A 15,202-nucleotide genomic window follows, 5' to 3' on the forward strand; every position below is an offset into this window, starting at 1 on the left:
AACTCCATAGCCTCTGGGCATCAGGCTCTACCAGCGCATAGTACCCATACAGCTATGTTCCAGGTTGTGCCCATCGCCTCTTATCATGGAAGTGGACACAAATCTGATTTTCTAGGTGGTAGCATTTGGAAAATAGATTTCAAAAAGGAGACTTTTTTTTTTTTTTTTTTTTTTTTAAATCAGATTTACCACTTGAGGTAAATACTTTGTTTTAAGGTATCATAAAACTTCAGAAAAGTAATCATGAAGGATAGCTAGTATGTTTGTAGTCTTTTCCATGAATGAAAGTACAAAAAGATTAAGCAAATAAAATATATTAACATTAAAAGTGTCTTGTTTCTAACTTGAGTATTCATTATTTTAATGATTGGCCCTATATACTTCTTGTACATTTGTCTGCTATGTTTGTAATTCACTTGTTATTTGACTTCTTGTGCCTGTGAAGGAAATACTATTCCAAGCAGTTAACTTGTCCTTAGGGCTTTATCAGAACAATCACACTCAAAAATCTCATCTTGCTTAAGGTCTGTAAAGATAATGTGTTCCCTACAACAGTGATCTGAATTTCCAGTTTCTGCTTTTACCCATCTGAAAATATATAATAATATAATAATTATTATATATTATATATTAATATAATAATAATATAAATAGTCAACATTTAATAGATAACTGAAAAGTGCAGAAGGCTGCTTGTAATTGTGAGCTTAATCCCAACATGTTTAATACTTAAAGTACTTGACAGAAGAGGAAGCAGAAGGAGAGCTAAACAACTGTAAGATAACTGTAGTTTTCCTGGTGCATTCCTATACAAAAAAATTGTTTCTTACATGTTATTCACTTATTTACTAAATAATCAAATGAAGTTGAAGGTTTTTTGTATTTACTTATTTATTTTTTTTTTTCCGAAGAGAAAAAAGATGAAGATCTCTTCAAGCGCCCAAAAATAATGTATACATGCTGGTAAAAACTGGCTGTGTATATGTGAAGACAAATCTTTTACAAGGTTGCATTTTGCCCTTTTGTTGTGGATTTAGAATAGCTTTTGGTGGATGTTCAAAAACTTTCTGGAAGTTAGAGTGCATTATTTACTGACTGTTGAGAGGGAAGAATAACGTAAGGATAATGCAGCTTGCTGGCATGACATCAGACAATTTCTGCTTTGCTAATATCATTGTAATATCTGTGACTCTAGGTGGAATATTTTTTAAGATAATTTTGGTATGTGTGGATTTTTATTTTTATTTATTAACATTTTAAATATCCAGCCATTTATGAGTCACAGTTCCAATTTGGCTGCCAAGAGTGGCTGGACTATTACCACTCGCTAATAATTTTTGCTTGTTGATTATATTGTAAACATTCTGTGATACATTTTGTGTTGTAAGTAACATTAGAATATTGTGTTAGTTTTTTTGAATATAAATAAATAGAGTGTTCTGGTAAGTACTGTTAACATTTAGCAGGAACTGATAGGAAATTCCATGGTTGAAAAAGTTTTAACAGAACAAGATGTGTAGAAAAGATCATTCATTCATTTATTTGTTTGTTTGTTTTAGAAGCTGCATTCACTTCATTCTGTTGATTACTGGGCAATGTATTTATACAGAAATTAATGAATCTTGCAGTCTGATGACATTTTTACTCATCTTCAGCCTCCTGGTTTGTTTAGTTCTGAGGTGTTAAAATGAGGTGGTGATGATATGAAGATAAAAAAGTTTCAGTAGAGCAAGGATATTCATTAATCCAGGGCAAGGTGTGAAAAGAAGCAAGTACCAGATTTTTCGTGTGGGAGGTGGTGATGCCAGGTGCATTAGTTTGAAAAGATTTTATCCATGCTTCTGTTTTGCAGTGGTTTTCATCATTTGTTTGCTACTTTGAGCTTCTTTGTGCTTAGGAAATTGCTGTAGTGTTCTTTCCATGTATCTTATCAAACTAGGTGATTTTTTCTGTGCTCTGATTTTCATCCTCTTGTTGCTCTCACTGAATAGCTCTATGACTGATATTTTTTTAAGCATACTAGTCTGCATGGAATAGAAGGCATAAAAATAGGAAATCAGGAAAATGCAAGTAGAAAGATACTGTGTGTGAGTGTATATAAAAACGCAGCAGCAGCTGTACAGGCTGTCATTTTCATATCTTTATCATCCTAGATTTAGTAACATCTCAGTGTTGTAAACATGAGTCACAAAGGATAGATTGCTCACCAATAACCATACTAGCCAATTTAGTGCTTGTTAATTTCCAAGCATTTGAACTTGTCTGGACTCCTCTGTGCTAAAGCTTTTCCTCATACATTGTCTAGCTTCAGAGACTTGATTTCTTACACACACACATATATATATAACTATTTTATCTGTGTAAAGTTATGATAAATGTTCTGCTGTTTGTTTCTTTGCTAGGTTTCCTGATGTTAATCTCAAATAAGACTGGTTGCACAAATGACAGTGCTACCTGAATTTTTCAGAACATAGTTATTTACTAAAAGTGTACATGATAGACACTACTGGTTTACAGTTGCCTTTCTCTTAAGAGAGTGGTTGAGTCAGGAGTGAAGTGGACTGAACAAAATGAAAAGGGGAGAAATTGTTCTTTTCCTGAACCATTGTACTTAGTGGAATTGGAAGTTTCTATTAGTGTGGCGCATCAGTAACATGGAAATTACAAGCAGCTGAGAGACTGCCTTTTAGGTAATAACTTGTGAAAGAAAAACTTCTCAGTGGCGCAACAGCCAAGGCCTCGGTGAGAACAGAAAAAACTTTGTCAGTGGTTGGACATGTGATCAGTCAGAAAGTAAATGAAGTAGATAAACAAGATAAAGAGGTACAATGAAGACAGAAAGAATTTGTTTATATTTCTGTGTTTAAACAGTTTGGTCTTCGCTCATCCCTTTATTTTTCTTTCTATTTAATTATTACTTGGAATCTCAGGTTTTAAGAGAATAATTTTATCTGTCTATATATGTGAAAATATTTGAGTGTGTTTTTCATATTTCTACATACATCAATAAATAGATCTACATATTTATATGGGTTTGCATATTCATTTAGATATTTAAGTATATATATTTTATTGACAGATATCTATAGATATATAGATATGGATAGGGGGAGTGCAACTGAGGTCATCTACATGAACTTGTTCAAAGCAATTGATTTTTGTCCAGTATGACATTCTTGTTTCTAGAGACATAGATTCAATGGATATTCCAATCAATGGGTGAGAAATTTGCTGGGGTGAAGTATGTTGATCATATGCCAGCCCGATACGCTGTAAATCCTGTAGCTTTTCCTACTGTATAAAGTGTTTTTGAAGGAGTGCAATTGTTCTAACTGGTGTTCAGCATTATACAGAGTCTCCTTTAACCCATTTCCTTCCACAGGTAGCACTGAACCTTTGTCCTTCTTTCTTAAAACCAGAACTAATATTGATGCTTTGATCAAGAGCAGGTTGCTATCTTATATAGAACTGTTCATAATTGCTGTGAAGTTGAACAGAAATAATACAGAGTATGTACAGTAAATTCAGAGAAGCCTCAGATGTAAGAAATAAGAAAGATGTTGCAGAGTAATATAGACAGGAATGTATTCAGCAAATGTGGTCTAAATCTTAACGATGTATCGTGGCTTCAAGTCCATATCTGGTTCCCAGTCAAGGAGCTTTAACTGACTGCAAATCTTCATCTTTCTTGGATATCAGCAGCAACTCTAGATATTTGGAAAAGTTAGCCAGGCCTGTTTACTTTTTCCCTTGAGAAATAGTCGTTTGAGTCTCGTGTTAGACACAATCTATTAACCAAAATGTTTCACCAGTGTTTGTGCATTGAAAAACTGAAGAACCTTAACTTACTGTTTATGTTGTCCCTGAAAGTAATTTCTGGCATAACTTAGACACAATAGAACTTGTCATAAATAAATATCAAATTAATTTTATATAGACCTAGTAGAATTCACTTGTCAAGAAACTGTAAGCTTAGTAAATCTAGGTCCAATTGACTGATATGCCATGTCTTTAAATGTCGTGAAATTTTTTGGTGTAAGTAGTATGCTTACTCTTAAGGCCTAATTGAATAGAAAATGCATGTAGATAATGTATCCTGACTTACTTGACTGGGATGTGGGAATTAATGCATATAGTCTTCTTAGGAAGAAGAAGCAAGGTGGAAAAGAGGTGAAGCAGCCTGTTATGAGAGAGAGCAGTGGGAATGTGTGGTGCTGCGCTTTTGAATTAGGGTGAGCCAGTTCTATTTATGGGTTAGGATTAGATGGCCAACTGATGTGTGTGGTAGTGTAGTGGTGTGTCTTACAGACTGCCTGATTAGGAAGAGGAGAGGTAGTCCAGAGGACTCACAAGGTGGAGCCTTTAGACTGTGGGCCCTGACTTTTTGTAAAGACCTCAACTACCTACTACTGATACCTGCTGGAAATGCAGCACAGTAAGAGACAAGCAATTCAGGAGGCTTCTGAAGTGTGTTGATTACATAGGTAATAGATGAGTTAATGGCAAGAGGTGCTCTGCTGGACTTGATACTTTCCTGAGGAATTAACAGTCAGGACCTTGCCAGCTGGGGATAGCCTTAATTGCTGTGACCATGAGATAGTGGAACTGAGGATTCAGAGAGGAGAGAATAAGACAAAAGCAGGATCACAGTCCTGGGCTTGGCTTTGTGCAGGTACCTCTTGGAAGAATTCTACAGGAGAACTTGTTGATTTTTAGAGGCGTGTATCTTCCATGATTAGAATCAAATCATTTCCAGTGCACAGAAAATTAAACAAAAAGGATAGAAGACCTGCCTGGATGAAGAACAAGCTCCTGACAAAGCTTCAACAGGGGAAAAAGAAAAAAAAAAAAAAAAAGTATATAGGAGGTAAAAGCAGGAACAGGCGACCAGGGTGGATTTATAGAGACCTTGTGACCATGCAGGGATGTGGTTAGTATATTAGTGTAGCCAAAGCCTGTCTGGACATGAATCTGATGAGGGACTGAAAGGGTGACAAAAGTTTCTTCATATGAGTATCAGCAGCAAAAGGAAATCTGAGGAAACTATGGGCCCTGTGATTTATGTCACCAAATTACTTGAAAAAAGGACTTTAAAAAGGCCTTGCTTCTGGGTGCTTTCTTCCTCAGTCTTCACTGAAGATGTTCAAAACCTGACTGGTGATGTCCTTGAATATTCATCTCTTCTTGATTCTGCTTTGAGTATTAGGTAGGATTAGACAGTCTCTGCTGGTCACATCCAATCTCAACATCATTTCATGTGATCCTATGATAAGAATCTGTGAAGTCTAAACTTAGTAAGTTTTATCTCTCTAATTTGATAACAAATGTAATGACTGATTTTTAAGTTAACCCTGTGAAGAGATTTACACGTGTGAACACTGATAACTTATTATCTGGCAGAGAAACAGTGGAAAATACAATGATACTGAAATCAATCTAATTATAAAATTAAGTGCACTTCTCTTTGACAGGTCCATCAGATGATCTAATTAACGAGGAAAAAAGAAAATCAAAACCAAAGCAAATTAACAAATGTTTATTTTGCTTTGTAGCATCAATTAGACAGACAGTGAGAAATGTTTGTCTTCTATTCACATTAAGTACAGTCACTGTCAGTTATAGATCCATTATAACAAGAGCATGGTTGACATAAAATATCTGTGGCTAAAGTATAGTTAGACTAGGTGTTTCTAATCTAATGATTTTGTTGGAGAGTGCAGACTTAACTGTCATTTTTTTTTAATGCTGCTATTGATAGCAGATTTCTGGTTATTGGAGCAGCGATAACCATAAGACATTTAGAAAAGTGCTATCCAAGGGAGGCAACCATGCAGCTGTTTGTTGCTGTTTTTATTTTAATGAGGATATCTACAGTGACCATATGATTGGTGTATACTTTTTTTGATGTCCTGTCCCAACTAGAACTTTTCTCAATTCTGACTATACTGCTTCCTATAGTATGTCTTGAGAAATACTTGCAAATACTTGGCATGTGATGGATAGCAGCTGAATGTACTTTAACGTTCACGTTTTATTTCTGTGCCATGTTTTCAATACTATTCTTTCCTTTATCATATATCTTATAAGAAGGATGGTAAAAATATCTGTTCTTCAAATCCTGTTTGAAGGATTTCCTCTGGAATGTTACCTGCATCTGATGCTTTTTCTCATTTAAACTATAGCAAACTAGGAGGTTTCTGAATATAGTGAAGTTTTTGCTTAAAATAGTCACCAAAAGTGACTTCTTACGTTCCTCCACAAACTGTGATGTTCAATAAGCGTCTGTGATATGTATGGTTAATAGCATAAAGACAAGTGATCATGCATACAGAACATGCCATTTAAAGAATATGCCAAGTGCTGTGCACGCCCATTCTCATTTGAAATAGATATGACCTAAATGTTGTTTGTTGCCATTGGTATCTTTACTAATCCAGTAGTGGTCATGCTTTCAGATTCCAAAAGGCTGATAGCTTCTATTTGGATTCCTTCTTAGTTTCAGGTGCCAGGTTTTTTTAAACTGTTTCATATGTAATTGATACAAGACACTGGTTATTCCATTAATGTTTCTGAACGTCTGTTGCACAGAAAAAAAACCTGTATAAATGAAGCCCTGCAGATTAAACTTATTATACCAGATTTTTTCTCTTCTACATTCTAATTCAGGCTACCAGCTAATTGCTGTAAAGGAAGTATATTTATTGTAATGGATGTAAAAGAAATGGGAAGAGCAAACAAAATATTATTTAATGAGCGTATGCATTTCTTGTATTCACTTTTTCTTTCAAAAAAAAAAAGTTCCATTCAAAGGAAGTAATACAGGTTATTATTTCTTAATTCACTTGTATGATGTTACATCAAAGGTCATGACTCTCAGAGATGCAAAATATCCAAATCCCAAGACTACGATTAAGTAACATGAATGTACTTAAGCAGGATACACACTTCTTTTCTGATAATACTCCACTGATCATCACTGAGCATACTGATGTTTTAGTCCGTTTGCCCTTTTAAGAATTAACATGAACTTAAAGTCATTTCATTTTTTAAAGCAGGGCAAAACTTAGTCTAATAGGAGAGGATATACTTCATTTTGCCACAGATTTGCATGAAGTCATAAAGGCCTTCCTTGAACTATAAAATTATAGAGGTAATTCTTAATATTTTGTACTTAATGTTTATGACAAAAAATGCATAAATATTTTGGATGTCATTTACAGTGTTGTTGCTTAGTGTGATTTATTGACACTGACCCATGCTTTTCCCTGAAGAACTAAAAAAATGCAGTAGTAAAAATAAAAAGAGGACAACAAACTAAATACTTCATTGGCAAGCCTTTTCGAAATACTGAAAAAAGAAGCAAAATGCTTAATAGTGAAATACTTTGTATTACTCCTTATTGTATATTAGAAGTGTTGAAGAGGTGGGGTTTTAGTGGAAAAAAAAAAAAAAAACAAAGGGAAAAAAAGGTATAGGAAACAGATAATGCACCACAGTACTTGATAACTCAAGTTATTTCATATATATACGTGTCAGCTTTGTAGACCATGTCTACCAATGGTACCTGTTGGAGATGCTTACAAACTTGCAGAGAATGGGTATACTTCACAAGATGTAGAGGAATTATAATGAAATTATTCCAGAAAATATCACAGAATCACAGAATGACCTGGGTTGGAAGGGACCTCAAGGATCATGAAGCTCCCCCTGCCTGGCAGGGCCACCAAACTGCCACGTTTACTAGATCAGATTGCCCAGGGCCCATCCAACCATCCATATAGATGTTTTTTTGGTTTTTCTTTTTTTTTTTTTCCTTTTTTTTTTCTTTTTTTTTCCCTTTTTTTGTTTTGTTTTGTTTTTTCCCATAGACAGTGGCTCTCGCATTCTGTTTTCTAAAGCATTTCATTCAGAAGTGTTAACGTAAGTGTAAAGGTGTACTTTTTAATTTTATTGCTGTCTGATGACTTGCTTATTCTGCTTTGCTGATGACCTGATATAAGATATGGAAGTATGTTCCAGGGTTGAGATCGGGCTTTGATCCAGCCAGTTCTGAGGGAGTAGACTGACAACGGAAACCCCTGCTCTATTTTTAAAGTCTCCTGAGAACTGTCAGATGGCGTTTTGTGAATTTCCATCAAATAACTGCTGTCATCATAAAGATCCATATGTAGTGAACTGGGGGAAATTTACTGGGAAAATGTCTGTACTTACTGAGGGAAGAAAGGCTTTTTAAGTTTTAAAAAAGAAGTTAAAAACTGGTTATGAGTGCTGGATGTATGCTTAGTATCCAGCAGCCCACTACTACTACTGATTTAAAGTTTGTCCCGGAGGCTGATTTTCATAATTTGCTTTCTATTTCCTGATGACTTACAACATGACAGTTACATCTAGGTACCACTTTGTTATGTGACTGGCAAACACTGTGTGCCAGACAGATTGTATGTAGATGTTAAAAGCAAAGGAAAGCCTACCATGGTATATTAACATGATCTTCTAATTCAACAGCTTGGCCATAATGCCTGTATTTTGGGACCAAAAATGCACTTCTTTCTCAAGGGCCTAAATAAATCTTAATTATATTGCAGCATAGCTGTATGAACATTGCAAGAATGAAAAACATCACATGAACCTTTTTTGTTTCATAAACTTCGCTTGAGTGATTGCGTATACATTTTAGTAAACAATATTTCTAATATTAGTTTACATAGTAAGTAAATTATGACGGGCAAAAGGTTTTCAATATTCTAAGTGAATAGTGTAGAAAAAATATCCTTCTAGTAGTTTGGCAAAATGTAACAGTTGTAACTTAGGAACAAAACTGAAAGTTCTGGAAAAAGTAAATGTCCGTTTTACTGATATGCATGTGAGACAAAAAAGAATTGAGTGACAACATGGAAAGTGTTTGAGAATTTTACTGTGAAGTAAACTTCTACTTTTGAGGAAGCAAAGTTTTTCCTTTATTTTTTAATTTTTTTCAATGTATAACCTTTAAAGTAAAATAAAAAATGAAAAAGTATGTAAAGTATGCCATCTGAAATGCAAGTGTAACATCTAAAAGGATATTTGGCTAATGCTTATACTAGCAGCAAAGCTGGAAGAAAGCACATTGTTAATTTTGAAACTATGAATCAGACTCTGACAAGGACCATTAGAAAGTAATGATCATGAAATATTATAAGATTAGGCTGTGGCATGTGGAAAATATTCCAGTATAATGCATTTTATAACGCTACAGTGTGAACCTGTTTAACCAGTTAAACGGGATGAAGTCTTACCACTTCTCTAAACCACTTAGGAACAATCCAGGTGCTCGGGGGGAAGTGCATTTCAGTTTATGACATTCTTCTGAAGTCAGTAGTATGCAAACATTTAAACAAAGCTTTATAAGAACAGGCAATTTTAATGTACATCGACGGGTACAAGATTAATCTAAGAATCATAACTGTTTCTTAGATGTTGTCTGTCTGTCAAAATCTGACTGTTCTTATTAAAGCTTGAAGCCCTTAATTGTTTTCCAATAGAAAGAAAATGATGGAACTGTTAAAGATTTAAACTTGCAGACTTTTAAGTGAAAAAATATTTCTTCAGGTTTCTTCTTTGCTACATTTCATGTCAAATGCTTTCATCTCTCTTTGTGCATATATTTATACATGCTATACTTGAAAACAGAAGTGGACTCAGCTTCCCCCCCCCCAACTTCTTAGAGTCTTATGAAAAGTGTTCAGAAGTAAAATGTCTTTTAATCACCTTTGTACCTAGTGCATGTGGAAACTGCTGAGCAAAAAGCTTCTCTAAGTTAGTGTCAACCCAACATGATAATCTTTTGAATAACTAAATTGTGGATGCCAACAAACATTCTAAAGCATGTTTGAGAATACAGCAGACAAGAAAGATTTCATAAAGATTATGGGATCTTAGAAAAGCTGAGCTTTAAGAGAGCTTATGGGGCATATATTCTCTTATCAAAGAAAAGGCAGACCATACCCATGCGACAGTACATCCATAGATGTTGACATAACCTGTTCTTTAAAGATCTGGTGATACAAACTTCACTCCCTACACAGGTCCAGTTTTAATGCTTTGATATCTTCATGCTTTTCTGATAACCAGCCTGTATTTTGCTACAGTCTTTTATACTGTATTTCCCTAATATGCAGTAATTCTGTCTTGCACATGAGAAACATATAGTATTCTCTGTAATTTTGGTGCAGCTTTTTGTATGTTTATAAATTATTTATCATACCCCTAATTAATTTTATTTCATTATAGCACAGAATCACAGAGGTGAAAGGGACATTAGAGCAGGTTATTCATTGTCCAGTTAAATTTTAAGCTGGATACTCCAGAACCAGTCTGTGCAACCTGTTCTACTGTTTGCTGTGCTCACATTCATAATTACTAATTTTTTATTTTTTTATTTTCAAACGTGCCTGTTGTTATTATGCCATAGAGGCTGATAACAGCCCCTGAAGCTGGCTTCTCGTGGGTAAACAGTCCTGTCTTTCTTAGCTGCTCTTTTTGTTAGTTATTCGTAACTAATATAGTCTAGGCTAAGACTTTTTTGCCTGCAAAAGACAGACTGTGTGTGACATGAAGATAATTTTCATCAACTATTTTGATGCAGGAACTTACTAATATTAAATGGAGCTAATAGGAGCTGCCCTCAAAACAAACACAAGAATTCTGTTTCTCTATAGCTGAGCTGAGGAGGTTGTGAGTGTGAATTCTATATTGAAGCAGGGGGAAGACTGGACAGACAGAGGTCTGATGGTAGGGATAGCCACTTGATGTTCATAACCCATATTTGGGGCTTGGTGTAGGGCTGCTTGTTTCACTGTAGAAAACAGTTTTGAGGTTTATTTTTTGTGTTTGCTTTGAAATTGTAATATACATTTAGTATTTCAAACACTTTGAATGTTATGTTCAAAGTATGTTACTTTGAATATATAATCCTTTATGGAAGGGGTATATTATCAAATAAAAATTTGAACTTTCGAACAGTTCCGCGCTAGCTTCATCTTTAAGTTAGTGTTTCATGTGCAAGGACTCGAACATTTATGTCCAGGTGTGAGTAAACTATAAGCAAAATATGCATACTTCTTTTGAGAAGCAGCTACTTACTGGAATCTTCAGGATGTAACAACAAAGTTGTTTATGTTTCTGCAGGTGTTTTCTGTGTCATGTTAATTTTATCAGTTCATTTTCAGTATTGAGTAAAGAACAGTAAATCTTGTTGAATCAGTAGGTACAAATCAAATGTAATGGATGATTTTCTAGCAAAATTTGAATGTTTTATACAAAAATGTAAATGTGCGTGCATATGTTTAAGATATTGGTGGCTTTGCTTCTTAATGTGAAACATAGAAGTTTATTGTTGAATACAGCTTCTATACAAACTTAAATACATTATCTGGGTGATTATAATTCTTAAATATTGGATGTATGTGCTATATAAATAAGTAATTTCAGCAGCTGTAAAAATACCTTTATTCTCAAATCTAGAATTAAAAAACTATTGAACTAAGCAGATGCAAAGTCATGCCTGCAATACATCAATTCTGCTTGATCACTGACTTGTTTTGCTGCAAGTGAAGTCATTGATTTAATTAAAATCAATTTTTTTACATTTTGGCTAATTACCACATGACAACACTCTCTTTTTAAGTTTGCATTTATTGTAAAATCTGAGGAGAAAGACAACCTGAAACCTGAGACTAAATACTGTCTGGTAATGAATCACTGAGCTGTGTCTCAATTCAAAAAAGATTTATATATTTTTAAATATAAATTGCATACTTCTTAATGTGTTGCTGTTGAAGCGTACCCTCAGTAAGTTTGCAGATGACACCAAGTTGGGAGAGAGTGTTGATCTGCCAGAGGGGAGAAAGGCACTACAGTGGGGACTGGATGGATGGGCCAAGGTAAACTATATGAGTTTCAATAGGGCCAAGTGCCAGGTCCTGCATTTTGGTCACAACAACCCCAGGCAACCCTACTGGCTTGGGGAGGAATGGCTGGAAAGATGCCTGATGGAAAGGGACCTTGGTGTGCTGATGGACAGTCGGCTGAATATGAGCCAGCAGTGTGCCCAGGTGGCCAAGAAGGCCAATGGCATCCTGGCTAGTATCAGGAATGGTGTGCTGAGCAGGACTAGGGAAGTCATCCTGCCCTTGTACTCGGCATTGGTGAGGCCCCACCTCGAGTACTGTGTTCAGTTTTGGGCACCTCAGTACAGAAGGGACATTGAGATGCTGGAGCAGGTCCAAAGAAATGCAACAAGGCTTATGAAGGGCTTGGAGAGTATCCCCTGCGAGGAGAGGCTGAAGTAACTGAGGCTGTTTATTCTGGGGAAGAGAAGGCTGAGGGGAGACCTTATTACTCTCTTCCAATATCTGAAAGGTGCTTAGAGCGAGAGCAGGGCTGGTCTCTTCTCACTTGACAGGATGAGGAGAGATGACCTCAGGTAATGCCAGGGGAGGTTTAGGCTAGAAATCAGGAAGAACTTCTTTATGGAAAGGGTAGTTAAGCATTGGAATAGGCTCCCCAGGGAGGTGGTTGAGTCACCATCCCTGGATGTGTTTAAAAATTGTTCGGATGTGGTGCTCAGGGCCATGAGTTGACAGAGGTTTTTTAGACTTAGGGTAATATGGTTGGGTCATGGTTGGACTTGATGATTTTTGAGGTCTTTTCCATCCTGAGCAATGCTATGATTTTATTAAATTCTACTAAAACTAAAATCTCTATTAATGCCAATTTTAGCCAATTTTTTATTAATGCATTAAAATTGTTAATCCTGTATAGCGGTATGATGTTTATCTGACAGTGCGTTTGCAAATGATACAGGATGTTGGAAATTCAGGGGAATATGTTAAATCTGCATGCAATCCCTGAGATAGTATTTTAGGATAATGGCACTTACGGTCTTTTTATGTGAATGTGTTTGAAAGAAAATGATACATTTTCATAAAATGTTTTAATTAAAGTTTTTATATATATTGTCTGAAGGTATAACTTCATTTTTTAGGAAAACCAGAATTTCAGTAGATATTAGGTATGCGCAGTGTGTGGAATGAAGAATACTTAAGCATAGTAGATGAGCATAAGTACAGTTACAGCTATGCATAAGTAATTTAGTGCTGCTCATTGAAAACTGCAAATATTAATTTTATAAGGCTTGCAAGGTTTCCTTGGTATACATAAATTCATGTTTTAGTATTTTATTCTTTTCAGATCTGTAAAATAAGTATCCTCTAAGGTTAACAGATGAATCAGCTGATTAAAAATGGTCTGAACAGTACAGGTTAAAATGTCACTGAATAGTGTGCAAAGCTAGATAGGAGATACTGTCAGTACCTGTCGATTGTTCAGTCTTAAATTTAATGCTATCCTTATTAGTAGTAGCAGTAAGCAAGCAGTGAAGTGTCACCTAAAAGAGAGCTACATAACTTCTCCACATGTGAGGAACCATACAAGTGAAAAAACTGCTTTTGAGTTTTTATATTAAAGGGCTTTCCACTTACTTTCTTTAGTAAGAAATTTAGAAATTTATTTTGTCACTTCAACCTTTTATTCCAAGTGTTAGTAGTTGTTCTCCTTTCATAATATTTCAGTTGCATAATGGACTGGAAAAAGAAGTGCTGTTTTTAGAACATAATTGTTCAAGTGAACTCTTAGTTCAGGCGGCTGTTCTGTATCTGCTTTGACAATAATAATTGACACCAGTATAGCATAGCTGAATAGGACACTGATGTATCATATTGCTCTTGTTTTGTCATCTTCCACCCCCTTAAAAATTTCTAAGGTAGTGTATTTTGGTGAACACTTAATTATCTATATAAAAATAAGTTGTTTTACGTGCTGTTCTATGAGTGGTGTTATTCTTGATTAGTGGGTAAGCACTGGAAATTAAGGTGTGTGTTTTATTTTTGTGTACACCTATGACACAGCTGAACACTAAAAATAATCTCATTCAACATGCTTATATCAAGTTTAATATCACATGTTGAGAGGTAAACAAGGGCTTGTCACATTATAAGTAGGTGTCTAAAGCATTGTGTTAGGTACGAGCTTGTAAAAGTTTGGTATAATTACGATAACTAAACAATAAGGCTGTTTTACCTCACTTTTTCCATGCTAATCCTATCTTGAAATCTGTCTGAAACATTTTCTTATGAAAGAGAAACTTCTTTTCTTCTCACTTAAAAAATGGCACTTGGATCCTTGGTGTTGTACAAGGTTTCAAAACTAAACGAGACTTCTGAAGTTAAGATTTTGTATCAGAGGACTTATACTGAGGACATGCTGTGGTAACTAAAGAAATGAAATTACATACGTAGGCTACTGTTGCTTGAAATAGTAGAATAACTAAATTTTCTGTTAAAAAAAAAAACAACAACAACAAAACAAAAACATTTTAGAGAGTAAAATTGTGTAACAGCTTACTTCAATTTTATTTATTTATTTATTCTCCACTGAAGCTGTTACTGTTAAGGGGACAGAATTCTTTTCTCAAAGTCTTGGAGATAAAAGCTCTGTGATACTTTGATGCTTTCTTGAATATAAATGTGTATTTGTGCAACGCTATACACACACACACATACAAACTATACACATGTACATTTTAGCAATTATACAAATATAACGTGTTAATTTTCAAGGGATTCTGTCTTCCGGTCCTTTAGCACTATGGGGTGTATGTAACTTCCAAATGTTTATTTTTTTCCTTTCTTCTCTCTTGTGTTGTGACAGGATGACGAAGTAGTACTTCAGTGTGTTTCCAGTATTCACAAAGAACAAAGGAAGTTTTGCTTGGCAGCTGAGGGACTTGGAAATCGCCTGTGTTTTTTGGAACCAACATCAGAAGCTAAAGTAAGAAGTAGATTCGCTCAGCTGGTGTAATTGGTGAATGACTGTTAAGCTATCCATTACTATGTTTAATTGCAGTTTCTTTAATGTGATGTTAGATGTACACACTCTAGGGCCTTAATGTCTTGTAGCAACAGGCTCAAAACTGAACACAGGACTTGAGGTGCAGTGTCACCAGTGCTGAGTGCAGAGGAACGAGCATCTAAGAAAAGGAGAAACATGTTACTATACAATTCCATGGAACTACATCACATTCATGCCTTAGCAGCAGCAGATGGTATCACAGGAGCTTCTAAAGTTTGTTTAAAATTAAGAGGTTCACAGAGCTTGTAATGTA

The 15,202-nt window shown here is 35.1% G+C and overlaps 1 protein-coding gene across 1 annotated transcript in view; it reads left to right on the forward strand.

Annotated features, from left to right (window-relative positions):
• The window catches only part of RYR3 (ryanodine receptor 3), a 183,209-nt gene that overhangs the window by 31,371 nt on the left and 136,636 nt on the right, over positions 1-15,202 (forward strand). The window contains exon 2 of the mRNA XM_072337850.1: positions 14,749-14,868. Coding sequence (XP_072193951.1) covers positions 14,749-14,868 — 120 coding nt within the window. The remainder of the gene's footprint in view (positions 1-14,748; positions 14,869-15,202) is intronic.

The sequence above is a fragment of the Excalfactoria chinensis genome, chromosome 5 (assembly GCF_039878825.1).
Source record: "Excalfactoria chinensis isolate bCotChi1 chromosome 5, bCotChi1.hap2, whole genome shotgun sequence".
Lineage (NCBI taxonomy): Eukaryota > Metazoa > Chordata > Aves > Galliformes > Phasianidae > Excalfactoria > Excalfactoria chinensis.